Source organism: Drosophila yakuba, chromosome 2L (genome assembly GCF_016746365.2).
Source record: "Drosophila yakuba strain Tai18E2 chromosome 2L, Prin_Dyak_Tai18E2_2.1, whole genome shotgun sequence".
In the NCBI taxonomy this organism is placed as follows: Eukaryota; Metazoa; Arthropoda; class Insecta; order Diptera; family Drosophilidae; genus Drosophila; species Drosophila yakuba.
In genome coordinates, this window is record NC_052527.2 from 15,074,281 (window position 1) to 15,090,635 (window position 16,355).

Genomic DNA, 16,355 nt, shown 5'->3' on the forward strand with positions numbered 1-16,355 from the left:
CAAAGGATTCCAGGACCAGGACCAGGACCAGGACGTCGGTTAGGGGGCCCGCACACACAAATGGAATTATTCCGTGCGTCCTGCAAACGGATGCATGACAGACAGGAGACGAGGAGCGGCTCCAGCAGCTAACTTCAAGAAGTAAGCCGTAAATATCACATCGCACTTAGAAAGTCTCTTTTTATACACTCTTTTTGTAAGACTTGGAACATGTAAACAGATCTGATATATCCATCCTAATATATGCTTGCCTTCCTGATTCTTATATTTTCATACAGCATGAAAAATAAGAAACATTCATTAGTTACATGCAAAAGTAAAGAATCAGCTGCTTATATATATAAAAATATAATCTATTATTTCGGACAATTAGTTAGTTTTAAATTAGTTAATCCTGCAAGACGTTAGGGCATCCCAAACTGCACTGGCAGCCCAGAGTCTTGGTTCCCAGTAAAGTGAGATGGCTGGTGTTCGACGGCCGCATTCACGAGAGAGTAGTTGGTGGGCAGGATAACGTGTGACAAGGCCGCAGGAACGCTGTGGCCCAGTATCCTTGCACAGTGAGTGCGACGGAGACAGAACACTGCGGAGTGTGCAGAACAGGAAGTACCGGATGTCACCGGATGTGGACCTAGCTGCATGTGTGTGTGAGTTCCATGTCGTGTGACTTTGGTCATGGTTATGACTCCTGACTCCTTCTCAGGTGTGTGCCTCCGGTCTCCTGCCCTTCACCTCTCCCTACTCTTCTCCCATTACATCCTATTCCCACACTCGGCTCACATCGGCCACGCATTGTCCCTTTGTTCAGCCGCGCTGTCAGTTAAACAGTCAGCAGGATGTGCGAAAGTATAATAACTTGTAAACTTAGTTCACTTATTCTGTAGCTGATATTTATTTATTTCGAACGAATTTATTTAAACTACCCGTTAATCCCAGCATTCAAATTTTAAAGAGCTTATAGAGCACCTCTACGGTCACATTTTTTACGTCGCATAAATCGTATGCTGTTTAAAGGCAATCAGCACGACTCAAAGCAATAATTAATTTATTGCAGGAAATGAAATGCCGCAAAGTTTCTCACCTAACGAGCGAATTTCGAAAATTCCAATTTCCCACGCCCCGCAAAAATTTTGGGCAAATTGCCAAGTGCCACCTGTGTGCCATCTCCGACTGCTCCCCAGCTTTCTCTATTCTCTATTATTTTGTCAAACGTATATTTATTACCGGAAATGTAAAACAACATGGTCGGGCGGATGGGGAAGGGTATCGGGAAGTTTCAGTGGCGGAGACACGTGAATTGCGACCAAAATGACAACGGTGGCAACAGATGCCAAATGAGCTGGGCTGCTGGGCTGGTGGCTCTATCTGCAGGATAACCAGTCCTGCCACCCACTGGTGGATGAGGGTCCTGCCCTGCAATGGACAATTTTAATGGGAAATGAATTTAATTGATTTTCGCGTGGCATTTTGTTATTACAACCTAAATGAGATTTCCGTCTCTGAACAAATAAATGTCCTTGTATTCAATGGCTTCAAATATTAAAAAATGTATGCGCTTAAATTGGATTGGGTGAGAAAAAATGTTCTGATTTTTTTGTTCTGATTGAAAAAAAAAAACACACTTAAAGCTAAAATAACTTTGCGTGTTAATTTACCACGATTGAGATGCGACAGGCTTAATAAAGCTTGTTCTTTAATTTAATTCTGTATTTCTAAAAAGTTTTCCAATGCTTTCAAACAGACGAACGCAATTTTTGTATTTCTATTTTTTGTGTGTATTCTAACTACCTAATATTGGTTTGTCCTTTTGAAATGAAAGTGTGCTTTAGGGTCTGTCTCCTGAAATTTGAGAACAGTTTCAAAATGAGCGCGGTGCGGAAAGCGCCGAATTACATTTCCGTGTTCTGCTTATTTGTTCAAACAGATGTTGCAGTAAACCAGTTGCCGATTGTTGCTGGCCCCATTATATGTTTCACTGTGGTCGCCATTGGATTGCTTTAGTTTTGTTGTAAAATGTTTATTTCGGCGAAGTTTCTGATTGTGTAGTCTGGTGCTCAATTTCAAAGCAAACGGGCAACTCATAGAATATTATTTAATATTATTGAACATTAATCCGTGATGGTTTTAATTAACTTTAAATTAAAAGTAGTTCTTGGGAAGGAATTTATGTACATTCTCTGAATATATAATAATGTTGTAGATAGAAATGTATCCCAGTATATCTAAAATTATATGATATTCGAATTTTTAAAATTGCACTCTACATTAATAAGTTGCCATTTTAGTAAAATTTACCTTAATGTGGTATGCGAATAAGAGAACATATGCAAACTATGTGTAACTAAAACCAAACAATTTGGAATAAATGAACACTCAACCACGAGAGCCTCACCACTGCCAAAAGTGGTTTATGCGCCACCGAATGGAGCTGCTATCACTGTTAAATTTCGACGGCTACCGCAGCCTATTTATAAACATTTACCCCAGTTTAACGCACATCCTGCGAGGCAAGGGATATAAATGTGTATGTGTGCGGAGTGAAATGGCTATTGGCATTTTGGCCAAAGGCCGCATATCCGCTTGTGGTGGACCACAAACGCTGCGGCTTCTTGGTAGTGCCGCGAATTTCTACCACACCAGCGGCAATACAGCTAGATGGTCATTGTCGTTGTTCCCTGCTGGGGTCACCAAAAAACAAAGAAAAACGTAAATGTCAATAATCTCGTGAGTGACATTTAAAACCATCATTTTTACAGGCTTCCTGCTGTTTGTTGCGTAATTAAAAGTTGGTTAATCCCGTAGAGAAAAGCGGCTTAAATGTCATTTCAATCAGTTAACCATGCTGAAAGTTAAAACAAAGAAATAAAAAATTACCATTGCGTAATTTTGGTCTTGTACTTTTTCATATATATAATATTACCGTTGATTGTAAAAGCGCTCCCACAATCGAATTTAGTTAACTGGCACAGATTTATCAGGGCCTTTGGTTGTTTCAATAAGACAATCAGCGCATTAAAAGTAGCAAGTGCCGTCCACGTGCAAACAACAACCGAGGCTGCAAGTTTTGTGTGCTCTGAGCACAATGAAAATTCAATTACTTTATTTTTCTGTATCCTCATCCGATTTTCGCCACCCGCCCATATGTTTCATCGCCATGTGCCGGCCACAAAACAAACACACCCCCACGTTTTCCACCTCCGCCCACCGGACAAACACACAAACGCGATGCACCTGTCAGTTACTCTAAACACCAAACATTTTCCACCCTTTTTTACTCGCGAAATTACATAGAAATTTTCACCCGAATCCGGCAAAGAGTGCATTTGAAAAAGCCAGAAAAAAAAGGGGAAAAGGATGCCCCCTCTGGCCCACCTCTCAGTTTGTGCCCACTGCACACATTTGCGGCTCTTCGCATGAGCGAGCAACTTTACTTGCCAAATCTCCAAAGAACACACCGAACTTCTTCCAGTATCCTTTTTTTCGCTCTGCTCCTCTTTTCTCTATTTCTATGCTGGCTTTCTTTTGGCTAGGCTATTTTTTTGGCCACGTTATCTGCGAGCTGGAGTGCGAATGAGTTGGAGATGTGAGCGTGACTGCAAGTATATTAGTTACCGATTTTGCTTGCCAAATTACATTCATATATTTCTTAATCAGGAAAGGGTGTAACAAACTAAGTAACTTGACATTTTATAATATCAAAATATATTCAAAAGAAGCTTTCGGCATTCATCGTTCTATGCCATCGCTAATAGGTGATTACTCGTAGTTTTTGGATCCCGAATCTCCCTTTTCCAGCATGTCTGCGGGTTTTTGGGCAAGACAGATGCATTTGTGAGCGTAGGCAAGAAAATCGGTCTCAGGCGAAGGGGAATTTTAGTTTGCGGACTGGGTTCTGTCGGTGCTTTTTAGCTTTTAGTTAAATAGCACTCCGTTTTGTGTCTGCCATACTGCTACTATGTACCATTCTGCGAATAGTAGTTTTAGCCTGCAGTTTGCCCAAGTTTTTGGCACTCGGTTTGATTGGCAACATGTCAGTCCTCGGATCGCAACTAAACAAGATGCGGCTACTGTGGAAATCGTTTCGACTTGGTGCGGAATTGGCTTAACTAATTGCATTTGAACGGAAAAGACTTTTACAATTTTCACACATTTTTATTTTCATTGGTGGATTGGCACATCTGCATTGCACAGCTATGCTTGATGACATGTTCCTGGTGTTAATAATTCTTCGTCTGATGATTTTTGCAGAAGCGAATAAACTCGATCCAAGTAAGTCGAAGCTATTTTATAAAATACATAGCTCCCGCCCATTAACAACCTTTTAGTTGGAAGTCTTCTGCCAAGCTAATTGAATATAAATATGAAAGGAATATGATATTTTCAAAAAGTACCATTTAAAATAAAAAATGATTTATTGCACATCTTAAACATTCAAATGAATTAATTTTGATACCTGTAAATGAGGCTGATAAATGTAGTAAAATATATTATTAAAGCTTTATCAATTTTTTCAGGTTATTGCAATAGACGTTTTAATATCGATTGCAAACTACGAAAACTGAAATGGTTTCATAACCCAAGGATGGGGGTTTGCCTGCGCAAACTGACGTGTCACAGCGGATTTGAATATCGAGCCGACTGCGCACGCACTTGCACTAACTCTGGAAAAAAGAAGCAAAACGAGTCAGCTAAAATTCTTGATTTGATAAACAGAATGTTGATTAAATACAGGGAAAGTGAATTGAAAAAAAAGCAGAAAGTAACGAAGCCTTCAAAACCAGCCACTACGAAAATACCGCCCTTGCCAACTACATCAATGGTTACATCAGTAACCATTCCAGAAACTACTTCTGCTGGTGGGGATGAGCCAGATCTGGAAACCACTACCCCATATCCGGAGGATCTTACGGCAGACGATACTTTCGAAAGATATTCGAACACTACAGCACTAACAAAGAGAACAACACAAGTGAGGACTACAACAGGCAGTACTACCACTACAAAGAAGAAAGTTGGTAAAATTATCTTGGGGACAGTGAAAGTTGGTTTAATTTCTAAAATAATAGGATGGGGTAAGGGAAAGGGATAAACTATTCATATATTAAAAGTCATCTTGCATGTTCTCTTTATGGATTGCAAACGTATATTTTATTGTATTGCTTTATTTCATCAACTAGAGCATCTTAGGCCTTACGGACTGTTAGTTAATCACTTGTATTTCTAGAAAAACTACTTTGCATACAATACGTACAAAGGTAAAAAGAAATAAGAAAATGACTTATTTTCTCGTTTTGAAGAGCCACAAAAACTTAATTATGAAGCATTTATAGCGGGAAATAAACCTCCTGTTGCCTCTCAGGATAATTACGGAACACGAAACAACAACAACATTATGAACAAAACAACAGAGGGAACAAAAAATGTCACCCAACAACAACAAATAACCGCAACTACTTAGCAACATTATACACTTCCGTGCCAGCATCAGGATCTGCAAGCCCCACCCCAAACGTAATTATTGCTGCGGTAAATGCCACACCCCCACACCCACAACCACGCCCCCCGCCGGAGACCTGCTCGACCACAGAACAGGCTTTTAAATTTTTCTATACACAAAAAGAAAATAGTTTTCCGACTTTTTAATACCCCAAACTTAAAGATACTTATTCCCTGTATAAAGTAATGTAGAATGTAATGTAAAATGTAATGTAGGTAAGATAATGAAATAAGAGGGAACTACTTTCTAAGATAACGCATGGATGTTATGACACTCCAAGTAAAAATAGGTTAAATTACACATGATTGGAAATTACAAGAGGTATGACCGACCAGCTATCGCAGAACGCATATACCCCAACAGTAAGCGGTACGAAAGAAGAGTCGGAAAAACAAACGGACAGAGTGGGTGCTAAAGAGTGAGCGCGAAAGAGAGGTATATATGTCAGCGTGCCGCGAAAATTAATCCATTTGCTGTGACAATGACTTTTATGCGGTTTCCAGAAACGCGACGGTGGCCACCACCATCCGGAATCGCCGACGCTGGCCAGGAAGCCACTGCGCCCAGTCTGTTGGCAAAGTCAAGCCGCGGCCGATGCGGGTGAAGCCAGGGTGAAACTTGGTGGAAATAGGCAAAGGTAGCCTGGGAAAAAATCCGACTGGGCGGCTTCCCAAAGCTGCGACATGTAAATATTTGGCGACATTTATAAAAAATGTTTTTGGACAGCCCCGAGCTCCTTTTTTCGACCGAACGCGAAGCCTTATCAAAGCAATTATCTCTAAGATGCCCGCCCATTCTGGTTAGCAAAAGGGAGCCAGAGCGCACAGTGGAACAAATTCTTATCCTACAGATACGCTCTATCTAAAATCTAACAACAATTCTCACCAAAACACATTAATATAACGTTTTATCTTTAAACCTAAAAAACACTTCTGAGTGTTAACTGAGCCCCCATTTTTTATACCATTTGGTATCTATTTTCTGTAATCAAATGTTACCTTTCTGAAACCACTGTGATTCGCTGACAATGACAGTGACCGTCGTCTGCTTTTGTGAATTGGACCCTCCGGTTGCCTTTGCCGCCTTTGTTTGATTTGGAACAGTAACGGAGACAAAGTACATAACATTTCTCTTGATTTGCTCTATCTCTTTCCCGGACCACCATTTTTGCGGCGGATTTGGCAAATGCCGAAAATTGTCAAATGTTGCGGTCAATTTGTGGGGTCAGAGGGAAGTGGAGCGAGGCGAGTTTATTTAATGGCGTTTAAAGGAGACCAGGAAAACCAATTCCCTTCTCTTCGGGATAGCTCACACTACGCTTGAGCTGGGTTAGAAGTTAATCAAGGTGATAAGATAGGTAACTACCGTTCAATTTATTGGATTACAAAAATTAAAAGACAACTTATAAAAAATAGCATAGCAGAGCATTTGCTTCAAAAGACACCACACAATTTGCTACATACTTATCAAGTTTATTGGCAGACTTAAGATTTATACAAGATCTTTTAAATTCTTTTCTCCTAAAATACGATTATTTACATGAGGAATATTGTTTGTCCTCTCTGATGATGGATCAACCAAAGATGTTTTGCTTGATGGCAGCCCAAATTCCCTGACCACGTTTCGGGGTCAACTCGTTCTCGATTTCCTTGTGATACTGTTCCCGCAGAAGAGGGTCACTGGGTCCCCAATTCTTCTTCGGCGTAAAGGCTCCACGGATTTTGGCACCCAAAGTCTGACCTGGATCTCGAACAATGGCCACAATCATCCATATGGGCAGCTGAAGAATTCCGAAGGCCGTTATCAGCCAGCCAATAACTAAAGAAAAAGTGTATGAATTATTAATTAATATTAGTATGTACTCAATGAACAACCACTACTTACCGTAAGCCCAATTTGGATAGATAATATCGTTGTAAGTTAGAGGTTGGTAGGTCGCATAGAAGTAGATCAGAATAACAGTCATGATCAAGGGAGTAATGATGCTCCAGCAGAGCCTCCAGTACAGGCCCACTTTGCGACCCAGCATGAACTCAATGTCCTTGCACAGGCGGTCTGTGCCATAGATCCATCCAATGGTGTACAGCTCGGCGATTCCCAATACCAGAGCAATCATCGAGGCGCCAAAGAAGTCCACAAGAGTCAGCATATATTGACCGCCCTAAAATACACAGGAAATATTTATACAACTTTTGAAATACTCATGTATTTGGTACTTACCGGTGTTATATACACCAATCCAATTAAGAAGCTGACCACCGCTATGAGCAGAGAGCACTGCCACTGCCCAAAGTTGGGAAACCGATCCCGAATGGCGGTCACCGAGCAGGAGGTCATGGCAATATTCGATCCTATGCCCAAAACGAAGAGCATGAGGAAGAACAGCACTGAGAAGATCTGTGGCAGCTGCTTGAACTTGGCAATGGCATCGGGATATGAGATGAAGGCCAATCCGGCACCGCCCTTCACCACTGAACCAATGTCATCGGTTCCGATTTCGTGGGCCAGATGACCGAGGATACCGAAAATCGTGAATCCAGCCAACAGAGAGGTCATGGTGTCCAGACCCGTCACAATCGCCGCATCCCTATGTACGTTGTGGCCGAACTTGTTGAACGAGGAGTACATGATGATGTTGCCAAAACAAACGGACAGCGAGTAGAAACACTGGGTTACAGCTGCATACCAGACCTTGGGGTCCAAAATCTTTCCCCATTGCGGCTTAATGAAGTAGTATATACCGTCTATTGATCCGGGCAGAGTTACAGCTCGCACCAAAAGGACACCCATGATGACGTACGGGAAGAGGGCCAGGAAGTAGGATGCCTTTCCAGAACTCTTCACTCCGCGACGAATAATGCAGAATACACAGGCCCAGGCGATGAAGAGCCCAATGACCAACTCCCAGTTTGGCAGGCCAATTCCATCCTCGATATTTGGTTTCTCGTGCAGCACTTCCGTACTACAGGGGAAGGATAGTAAGTCAGCGCAAATGTCATTAAATTTGGACCACCACCAAGTATTAAATTTAAAAAAAAAAACTATAACATTAATCCAGTATTTTCATGCGGCTATTATGCTTTACTCGAAGTTCACTAAATGACCATCACTTGTGTGGGTAACTTCAAATTATACCCTTTTTTAAAGAAGTTTTTGAAAGCTGATTAGCCAAAGTAGAATGTTTTAAGCTATAGTAAACTGGGAAGAGGATATTAGTCATAGAAATAGTCACTTTGTGAATTTCTGAACCGTATTGTCCCCGACACTTAGAACTTACACAAAGTACCATTCCGAACTGGTGATGACCCGATCGTTCAGTGATTTCATTGTGTAATTTTGTGGGCTCTGATCATCGCCTTCCACTCGAGACCAATTACTCGCATCGGGGGCTGAGTTAATGCAGTGGACACCCCATTCCGCACGGCATGTGGACCAGGGCAATGGGTTGCGAAATGATTCAATGAAATATCGGCCAATTATCGCTACCAGGGCGGCATAGTAAGTGCTGAGCATGAACACCTGGAAAGCCTGGCCAGCTCCGACACCTTTATCCATTAGATTACAAACGAGTTACGAAACGAAAAGAAAGAGTTTAAACACAAGTCAAATGGGATAGAAGAGAGTTTTGGGTGTATTTGGACTCGGGTGTGATGGTTAAATGATTAGGAAAGGAAGCTTAAAACTAATGGGTTAGTGAGGAGCAGCCATTGTTTTCTTCCATGGCAAGGGTTCTCTGTCATAGTTAAGAGTCAGTTTTCGTTATTTCCTTAGTACAATATTAATTACAATACTAACAATAGGGATTATATACTCAAATGTCCTAATGATCAGCTTAGTAAGTTAAGAAATTGTCTTGAGAATTAGAAAATTTAAATGTTAAAGATTTTATTTTTTAATTAATATCGTAGTTAATGTAAAAATATCGTTTTGTCGTTCCAATTATGTGCCTATTACACTTTAAAATATAGTTCAAGTTTTTATGTTAGGATCGCGACTTTTGAGAGAGTTTAAGGAGCGAGGAATTGTAGCCTATCGCGTGTTTATAATATTTCAAGTTTGGGTCAAGGCCATACATTGTTGTGATTGAGTTATTCAATCTGAAATTGGAAGCAGATATTGACGATAGTGATGGCCGTCAATTGAACTGCCAGTGGATGGTATCACAGTCCGTTTGGCTGTTGCAATCGCATCGGTCTATTGCAGAGCCAGTGCAGCACAATTGATGGCAATGGGTGCCATAATTGTCGCCAGAGGGATGCGGGTACTCATTCAATTAGTCGCGTAATAAAGCGGACATTCCGCGCCTTTGTCGGCCGGACCATAAACTTGAGTATGCCGTTGTGATTGCGAGTTCCGAGCCGCGATAAGATTACCCACAGTGCACAGTCACCCACACATACCCGTAACACCATCGAGAAACATGCCACTGCAACACCACCAACCAATCCACAATGACACAGGCAATCGGAGGGCAACAACCACAGGGAGAGAGAACAAACCACTTACAGAAAATACAGCTCCGCGGATGCCACGGGCTGCTGCTGGGGCAACCTATCCATGTCCATGGGGCTGGCCAGCTGGGAGGTGTTACCCAGACTGGACGCCACGCAGAAGGATTCCCATTCCGGTCGGCACTCAGACCAGGGCAACGGCGACCGGAACGATTCGTACAGATAGCGCAGGGTTATGCCCATTATGGCCACATAGTAGGTGGTCACCATGGATATAGATATCACCTGGCCGATTCCGACACCTATAGATGTGGTCGCGTATTTGGGACACGAGCGGGCGAGTTGATGAACAGAATGACGATGTTGTTTCTGCAGTTCTCTATTGTCATGCTCTTGCTTATGAGGGGTAGTTTTAAATTCACACATTTATGTTTTAATTGAATGGTTCATATAGAGCTTTTCATATTTTTAAGAAAATTTGTGATATTAAGATAACGAGTTATTGAGAAAAAATATATATGGAAACATATTACAATTTTATATTAGACTTTTCAAAACATACATTTAACCGATTCTTAAAGAGCTTGCATTGACTTTAAACAGGTTTTCAATTGAATTTTTTCGGAATTGTGTATCCCCCAAGAGTATGACATCTTCGAACTGACTGCACTGAAATCTGGTACGCTTACCTTTCATCGCCGGGCACAAATCGAACACTTTAACCGAACCGCGACTGGAAAACTGGCCAATTACCATTTCCAGATAGTAAATCGGTTTGCCAATCAGGAACAGGACAATGAGATATGGTATGAGGAAGGCGCCACCGCCATTATCGAGGGCAGTGAATGGGAATCGCCACACATTTCCCAGACCCACGGACATGGCGATGCAGGACATCAGGAACTCCACGCCTTTGCCCCAGGTGGCACGCTCCTCTGGCACTTTGGCTGCCTCCTGGTCACCGGAATTAATACGCAGGGCTGGACTGTTGGTCTATAGAACGATGATTAGTTGGCTCGTGGATTATGTTCCAACCGTTTCACGGGAAGCCTACCGAAATCTCCACTGTGCTGGCCGTACTGCGTCCGTCGTCGCCCACGAAGCCTTGATTTTGGTGGTTCCTTTGCGACGTATCCATATTGCAAGTGGAAATCTAACTGAAATTATTCGCTCCGTTAGCAACGAGATGTGGACTAGAACTAAGGTAGATCGTTTTCGGAATGTTCTTTGTTGAAGCTGTATAACTGACAATCAGACTAACCCACTGATCTTGTAGATTAGATATGATGTCACTGTCACGAGCCAGATAAACTTAGATGGTTAATAGGATACAAAGAAAGACCCGCTGCATTGCCCTTTAGATACTGAGTTATGGCACTTGTCTGGCCATGATAAGACATTTAAGAAGTTAATCTTATGAAAAGTTTACAAATTCTAAACGAGATTTTAAAGAATGTCGATTGGATATCGGCCTCTTCAGTTATAAATGTTTTCCCTTAAGGTCACATAAATTACTTAGCTATATTTATCATTTCATTACAACTCGTATAAGTTATGGGCATCAATAGAATTATATGGCATTTTAGGCAATTGAAGTATTCTAAATGTGTAGTAAATTTGCTATTTTTCGGAGGTAATCAATCAGTTTGGACATTTGCTAAATATTGCGTTTGTTTAATAAATAAATATTTATAATGCCTAGTGCCAGAGCTTGAGCAACTAAAGATAACGTCTTTTATTTACCGAATCACTTAAGCAATTTACACCTTGTTGGATTTACGACAGGAATCTGTTAATTGGTGTGGGAGATAAAACTGCTAAACCGTGAGTGATATAATGATATATGTATACAAATTTATATGCATTTGTATGCATACAAAATATAGGTATGGTTGACTTGATGAACCGGTTGACTGTTGCAAAAATATTGACACGTATTGTTTGCATTCATTTACAATTATTAATTTGCCGTAAAGGAGCACGTTTTTTAATTGAAATTTCGCATGATAATTAAAGTTTATTTTATTGTGCTCAATATTGTGTTTGAATTGTTCAATTCTCTAGGGATTTTGTAAAGAATGTTAATGTAAACTTTTGTTCTGCGTAAGTAAACGAAAAATAAGAAATTTCAAATTATTTATTATATAGTTCCAATGCATTGAGAACATGAAAAATTTTTTTAGATATTGCGCAAAGGCTGGAATGACATTATGGTGCGCAAATGTATATATATACATATATGTATATTAGTCTAATATAACAGGTTGTTACCATCACGATCAATTACAAGCGTTTGCAAATGAAATGAAGCCAAAATTACTAAAACAATTTTTGTATAAATTATACATTGAAAGAATATCAATTAAACCTTAAAAGCAGACAATTTGGTAAGGGGTCAGAAACCCTTACACATCTATTTTCAATACTTATTTGCACTCATTGAGAACCTGGACCAATTATTTATGATTGACGTCTAAATCCGCAATAAAACATTTGCATTTTTTATTTGTGTTGGTCTCATTATAAAACTAGTTTTGAATTCTGCTAAAAAATGTTTACTTCTGAATGGTCGACGTCGCGACAAAAGTGATTTCCCCGCGTCGTGAGTCAGAGCCATCAGAAGTATATTTTTTCTGTTATTTTTGTTCTTTGTATAAAATTTAGAGAATGGGTAAAGTGACGTCATTAATTTCAGCGAATCGTGATCGGTGGTAAGAAGCAGTTATTTCTGGTTTTATCTTAAATCAAGAGTTTTAAGACAAACTACAGAGCTTTAAGGAAATGAAATGCTTACATAAATGCCAAAATGTATCGGTTATTTTCCTCTAAACAAGCTACCATTTCATTTTATTTATTTCTTTGTATTTTCCTGCATTGCAAACTGTTTTACACCTACATATATTCAAATGAATGGTTCAATAAAACGCATTCAAATTTGCTCAGTTTGGATTCCAAACACTTCAATCGGCTACCGTCTGGGCATTAGCATGCAAAAACGTGTTTTTGTATGGGCAACTTGTTGCGCTCAGTTCCAAAACAAACGGATGATAACGATTTATAGACGAACCACTATTTATTACGAATGCATTCAGTGTTATGATTTTGTTACCCACGTTGCGTATACGTCACTCTCGTCATTATTGCCTTAGTGGTAACGGTGGAAAAGGTCAAATCATACTGAACGATTCGAAATACGCAAGAAAGTAGACGGTGCAAAACCCTATTTGAAAATACAGATGTCTTACAATTCACGTTTAACTGTCCGAGGGCTTCTTAATTTTGAACTATGTATAAAACTTGTAATTTGTAGGAAGTATTTACTCCTAAGTCCCGAGCCTCAAGGACACGCCTGGTGCAGCTTAATTCGATCTGTGCTTTCTTGAGCTGATTTATGGGGTCTTACCCGGTTTGTTTTAGCCACTTCTTACACTCGATATTCTTTGTGCACTATAGGTAATTACACCTTCACTTCGGCTCAATTCACAGTGCGACAATTGGGCATATGCTGATTTCCAGGTGTTGTTGCCTGTAGTAGTTGTTAATGTAGGTAAGGTACCAGTACCAGTTGGCTGAAACAGCTTTGAACCGGCTGAAGTTTTGTTCACTTAAAGCTCTTTGCCCAAGCCAAGGCTACAAGATTTAAAAATGTTTAAAGTTATATTGTTTTAATGTTATTGTTTTGATGATTGCAGGGTTTAAGTGATTGGCACACACGATATTGGCTATTTGAGAAAAGCTTCCGAATCGAGAGTGTCGCATCCGAGAAACCCGTTATTATTGCAAGAGCCTTTGCCGCGAAACGCGTTTTCCGATCACGTGAATCGAAAAGTTAAAAAGCCAAAAAGCCAAGCCGAGCGCCAGCAGCCAACTGAATGAGCCAGGGCAAGGTTTCCGTGGTTTTATTGTGAACTTGACTCTAGAGCCGTCGTTCGAGCCATCGTTACTGCCAGTAATATAGGTGAAAGCTCAACCTACAGTTTGATGGTTACTGGGTTGGTGTCCATGACGACTGATCTTCCTCACATTGGTGGATAACTTGGCTAACTACCGTATAAGATACTTGATCTATGCTAGAATGTGTAACTATAAATATACTTAGCTATATTTAAACAGTTTATAAATATTATTATTAAATATATATTATAAATAAATATATATTTATTATAATATTGAGATTTAATTTTTGAGCCATCATTTATGTTAAATTATTACTTACCTGAAGAGAGATAAATTCTTGGTTTCAAATCGTTTTGATTAAATGTACCAAATTGGTTTATTTTTGGGGGACTTTATGCTAGACCTAAAGTTGAATGCTTAAAGTGACGGGCTGTAGCTTGCCTAGAGCTCTGGGCTATGCACTTACACTTTTCTCATTACGCACACCAAATACACACATAGACCCATTGTTCTCGTTTGGGCAGCCGGAGCACGAGGAGCAGTAGCTAAGCAAAACAACACAAATTGTTATGATAAAAGTTTTTATCAAGTTTCGCTTCGTTTTTGTGTGTCGTCATCATCTTGAAATTGGTCTAGCTCCGCCGTAGATTTCCCCCATAAGATAGCAAAAACGCCGGAGAGCGAGCAAGTTCTTCGTGGGCTAGCTGGAAAATGCATAAAACAAAGACCTCAGGGCATTTGGTCCGAGAAAGTGGTGTGTGTTGGTGGTGGGGTGGTTTGTCTCATAAAATGTTAACTACTTGCAAAAATACTGCTAACTGGTAAAACTTTAAGCCAAAAATCATTAAGTCTGCACAGAGCATTTTGCCGATGTTCTCGAGACCGAGACTATGGACAAGGACAACGTGTTGGGGGTAAGGACATGGCTTGTTTTATGCCAGAGAATCGGTTGCATGGCCATTTTGCGGTCCACTCCAAGCCACCGGGGATTTTCTAGACGCCCTTCTCAAATGCAACATTCAGGGTTCATCCTATATTGCCATTTCAGTGGGTCTCGGCTTTTGTCATTATGACTGGGACCTTGGGGGTGACAAAACTGGACCAACCGGCCACTCTGTGCACTTCTCAGAGCGCAGCCCTATGTGTGAGCTCCCTCCATCGCTCCCTGGTACACAACTTTTTGATTGCAATTAAAAACTAAGCAAAACTCTTGGCCAAGAAATTTTTAACTCCTCGGCTTAGTTGCTGGTGCGCTTACTGTTGTTGCTCTCAAATTAAATGACGCTTGCTGAGACCGAAGAAGTTACAGATTGCAATTTTTCCCCAACTTTACTTTAAATATTCCAGAGCCGATAAAGGTTGGTTTCAAGATGAGGTAAGGTTGTACATAGCCAAGCTGGTGAGATTAGCAGATAGCTCAAAAATGCCTCCATCTGTATGTGCGTTTTAAATGAATAAAACAAATTCAAAGGCGTACATTTGTCAAACAATATTACTAACTGAAAATAGACAAAATGAGTTGTCGATCGAGCAAGTCACGGCGAGGCTACGAACTATAATACAGCTTTATATCATTTCATTCAAGCATGCTCGAGTAGATCCTTTTAGACCCCATTGTGGTTAAGGTGTAGTAGAAAAAAGGGGAATATAAGAAAATGTAGTTCAAAATTTTTGCGCATATATAAATGCCTATTCTATGAATGTGCCGCTTCAACTGTTCAACTTTCTTTTGCCGGGAGAAGCTGCAGAGTCCAGTATATCCATGTCCTGACCGCCTCAAAGGATCCCTTGGCTTTTGTGGCCAGGCCAGAAATCATTTCAGACCTTGCCCAATCCCTCTCCATCTCCGAATCCCCGAATCTCCGACTCGACTCCGGCTACTCACATGTTATGTGCACGGTAATCTCCTTTATTACTGCGGCAACTTTTGCGAGGAGCTGGGGAAGAGGCGTCGGGCATAAAACAGGATATCCAGGAGCTATGCCGGAGGACTCTTCGCCGTCCTTGTCGTTTACAACTTTTGCATAAAAGGCAATGGGACAAACTGTGAGCATTACGCAAATGTTTATTTGCGGGTTCAAAAAGCCACGGAACCATAAAACAAAGTTTTCCTCAAATTATATATTTGACAAATCCCATAAATGTTCCAAGCTGAGCGCTAATTGAAAATGATTCTGGGCCACTTATTTGTGTTTTTTTCTCTTGCCTAGTAAACGTAGAAAACCGCACGGGATATGATGCTTTCGTATATTGTTATAAATATTTCGGTATAAAAATCATCTGATCAAGAGGAAGAAAAGCACAATTCTGTCTGCCAAACAGGGAATCTATTTAGAGCAACATTCTTTATTGACTCGTTTCTGGGGTTTCCCCATGCCTTCTTTTAAATTTGTTTTTTTTTTACTTTTACCTGCATATCCTTTTTCCACCTCTTTGTGGGCAAATTCCAAATGGGTACTAGTAGTAATTCAATTTTTTGTATTTGTATTTTGTCAGAGGTATTAAACAAT

The 16,355-nt window shown here is 40.4% G+C and overlaps 2 protein-coding genes across 4 annotated transcripts; one reads left to right on the top strand and one right to left on the bottom strand.

Moving 5' to 3' along the window:
- Positions 1 to 4,149: 4,149 nt before the first annotated feature.
- On the top strand, positions 4,150 to 5,144 carry LOC26536281. The gene is made up of 2 exons (XM_015199232.2): positions 4,150 to 4,269; positions 4,515 to 5,144. The coding sequence occupies exons 1-2, from the start codon at positions 4,194 to 4,196 to the stop codon at positions 5,087 to 5,089; spliced, it is 651 nt and encodes a 216-aa protein (XP_015054718.2). The 5' UTR covers positions 4,150 to 4,193; the 3' UTR covers positions 5,090 to 5,144.
- Positions 5,145 to 6,948: 1,804 nt separating this feature from the next.
- On the bottom strand, positions 6,949 to 13,815 carry LOC6528270 (sodium-dependent nutrient amino acid transporter 1). 3 transcript variants are annotated; one of them, XM_002089287.3, is made up of 7 exons: positions 13,352 to 13,815; positions 11,003 to 11,101; positions 10,638 to 10,941; positions 8,775 to 9,042; positions 7,718 to 8,459; positions 7,382 to 7,658; positions 6,949 to 7,315 (listed from the first exon to the last, which is right to left on the bottom strand). In XM_002089287.3, the coding sequence occupies exons 2-7, from the start codon at positions 11,084 to 11,086 to the stop codon at positions 7,071 to 7,073; spliced, it is 1,920 nt and encodes a 639-aa protein (XP_002089323.2). In that variant the 5' UTR covers positions 11,087 to 11,101; positions 13,352 to 13,815; the 3' UTR covers positions 6,949 to 7,070. The 3 variants fall into 3 exon arrangements, with proteins under 3 accessions (XP_002089323.2, XP_015054442.1, XP_015054443.1); XM_015198956.3 differs by having other exon boundaries at positions 11,003 to 11,105; XM_015198957.2 differs by lacking the exon at positions 8,775 to 9,042 and adding an exon at positions 10,004 to 10,250 and having other exon boundaries at positions 11,003 to 11,105.
- Positions 13,816 to 16,355: the final 2,540 nt, after the last annotated feature.

What these genes read in the sequence shown, in the direction of transcription:
- LOC6528270 (XM_002089287.3), bottom strand. Translation starts at nt 11,086, where the DNA reads ATGGATACGTCGCAAAGGAACCACCAAAATCAAGGCTTCGTGGGCGAC. An exon ending in CCAGCACAGTGGAGATTTCG is followed by an intron (nt 10,942 to 11,002) that starts GTAGGCTTCCCG and finishes ATCGTTCTATAG; the next exon opens with ACCAACAGTCCAGCCCTGCG. An exon ending in GATTGGTGTATATAACACCG is followed by an intron (nt 7,659 to 7,717) that starts GTAAGTACCAAA and finishes TGTGTATTTTAG; the next exon opens with GGCGGTCAATATATGCTGAC.
- LOC26536281 (XM_015199232.2), top strand. Translation starts at nt 4,194, where the DNA reads ATGCTTGATGACATGTTCCTGGTGTTAATAATTCTTCGTCTGATGATT. An exon ending in AGCGAATAAACTCGATCCAA is followed by an intron (nt 4,270 to 4,514) that starts GTAAGTCGAAGC and finishes CAATTTTTTCAG; the next exon opens with GTTATTGCAATAGACGTTTT.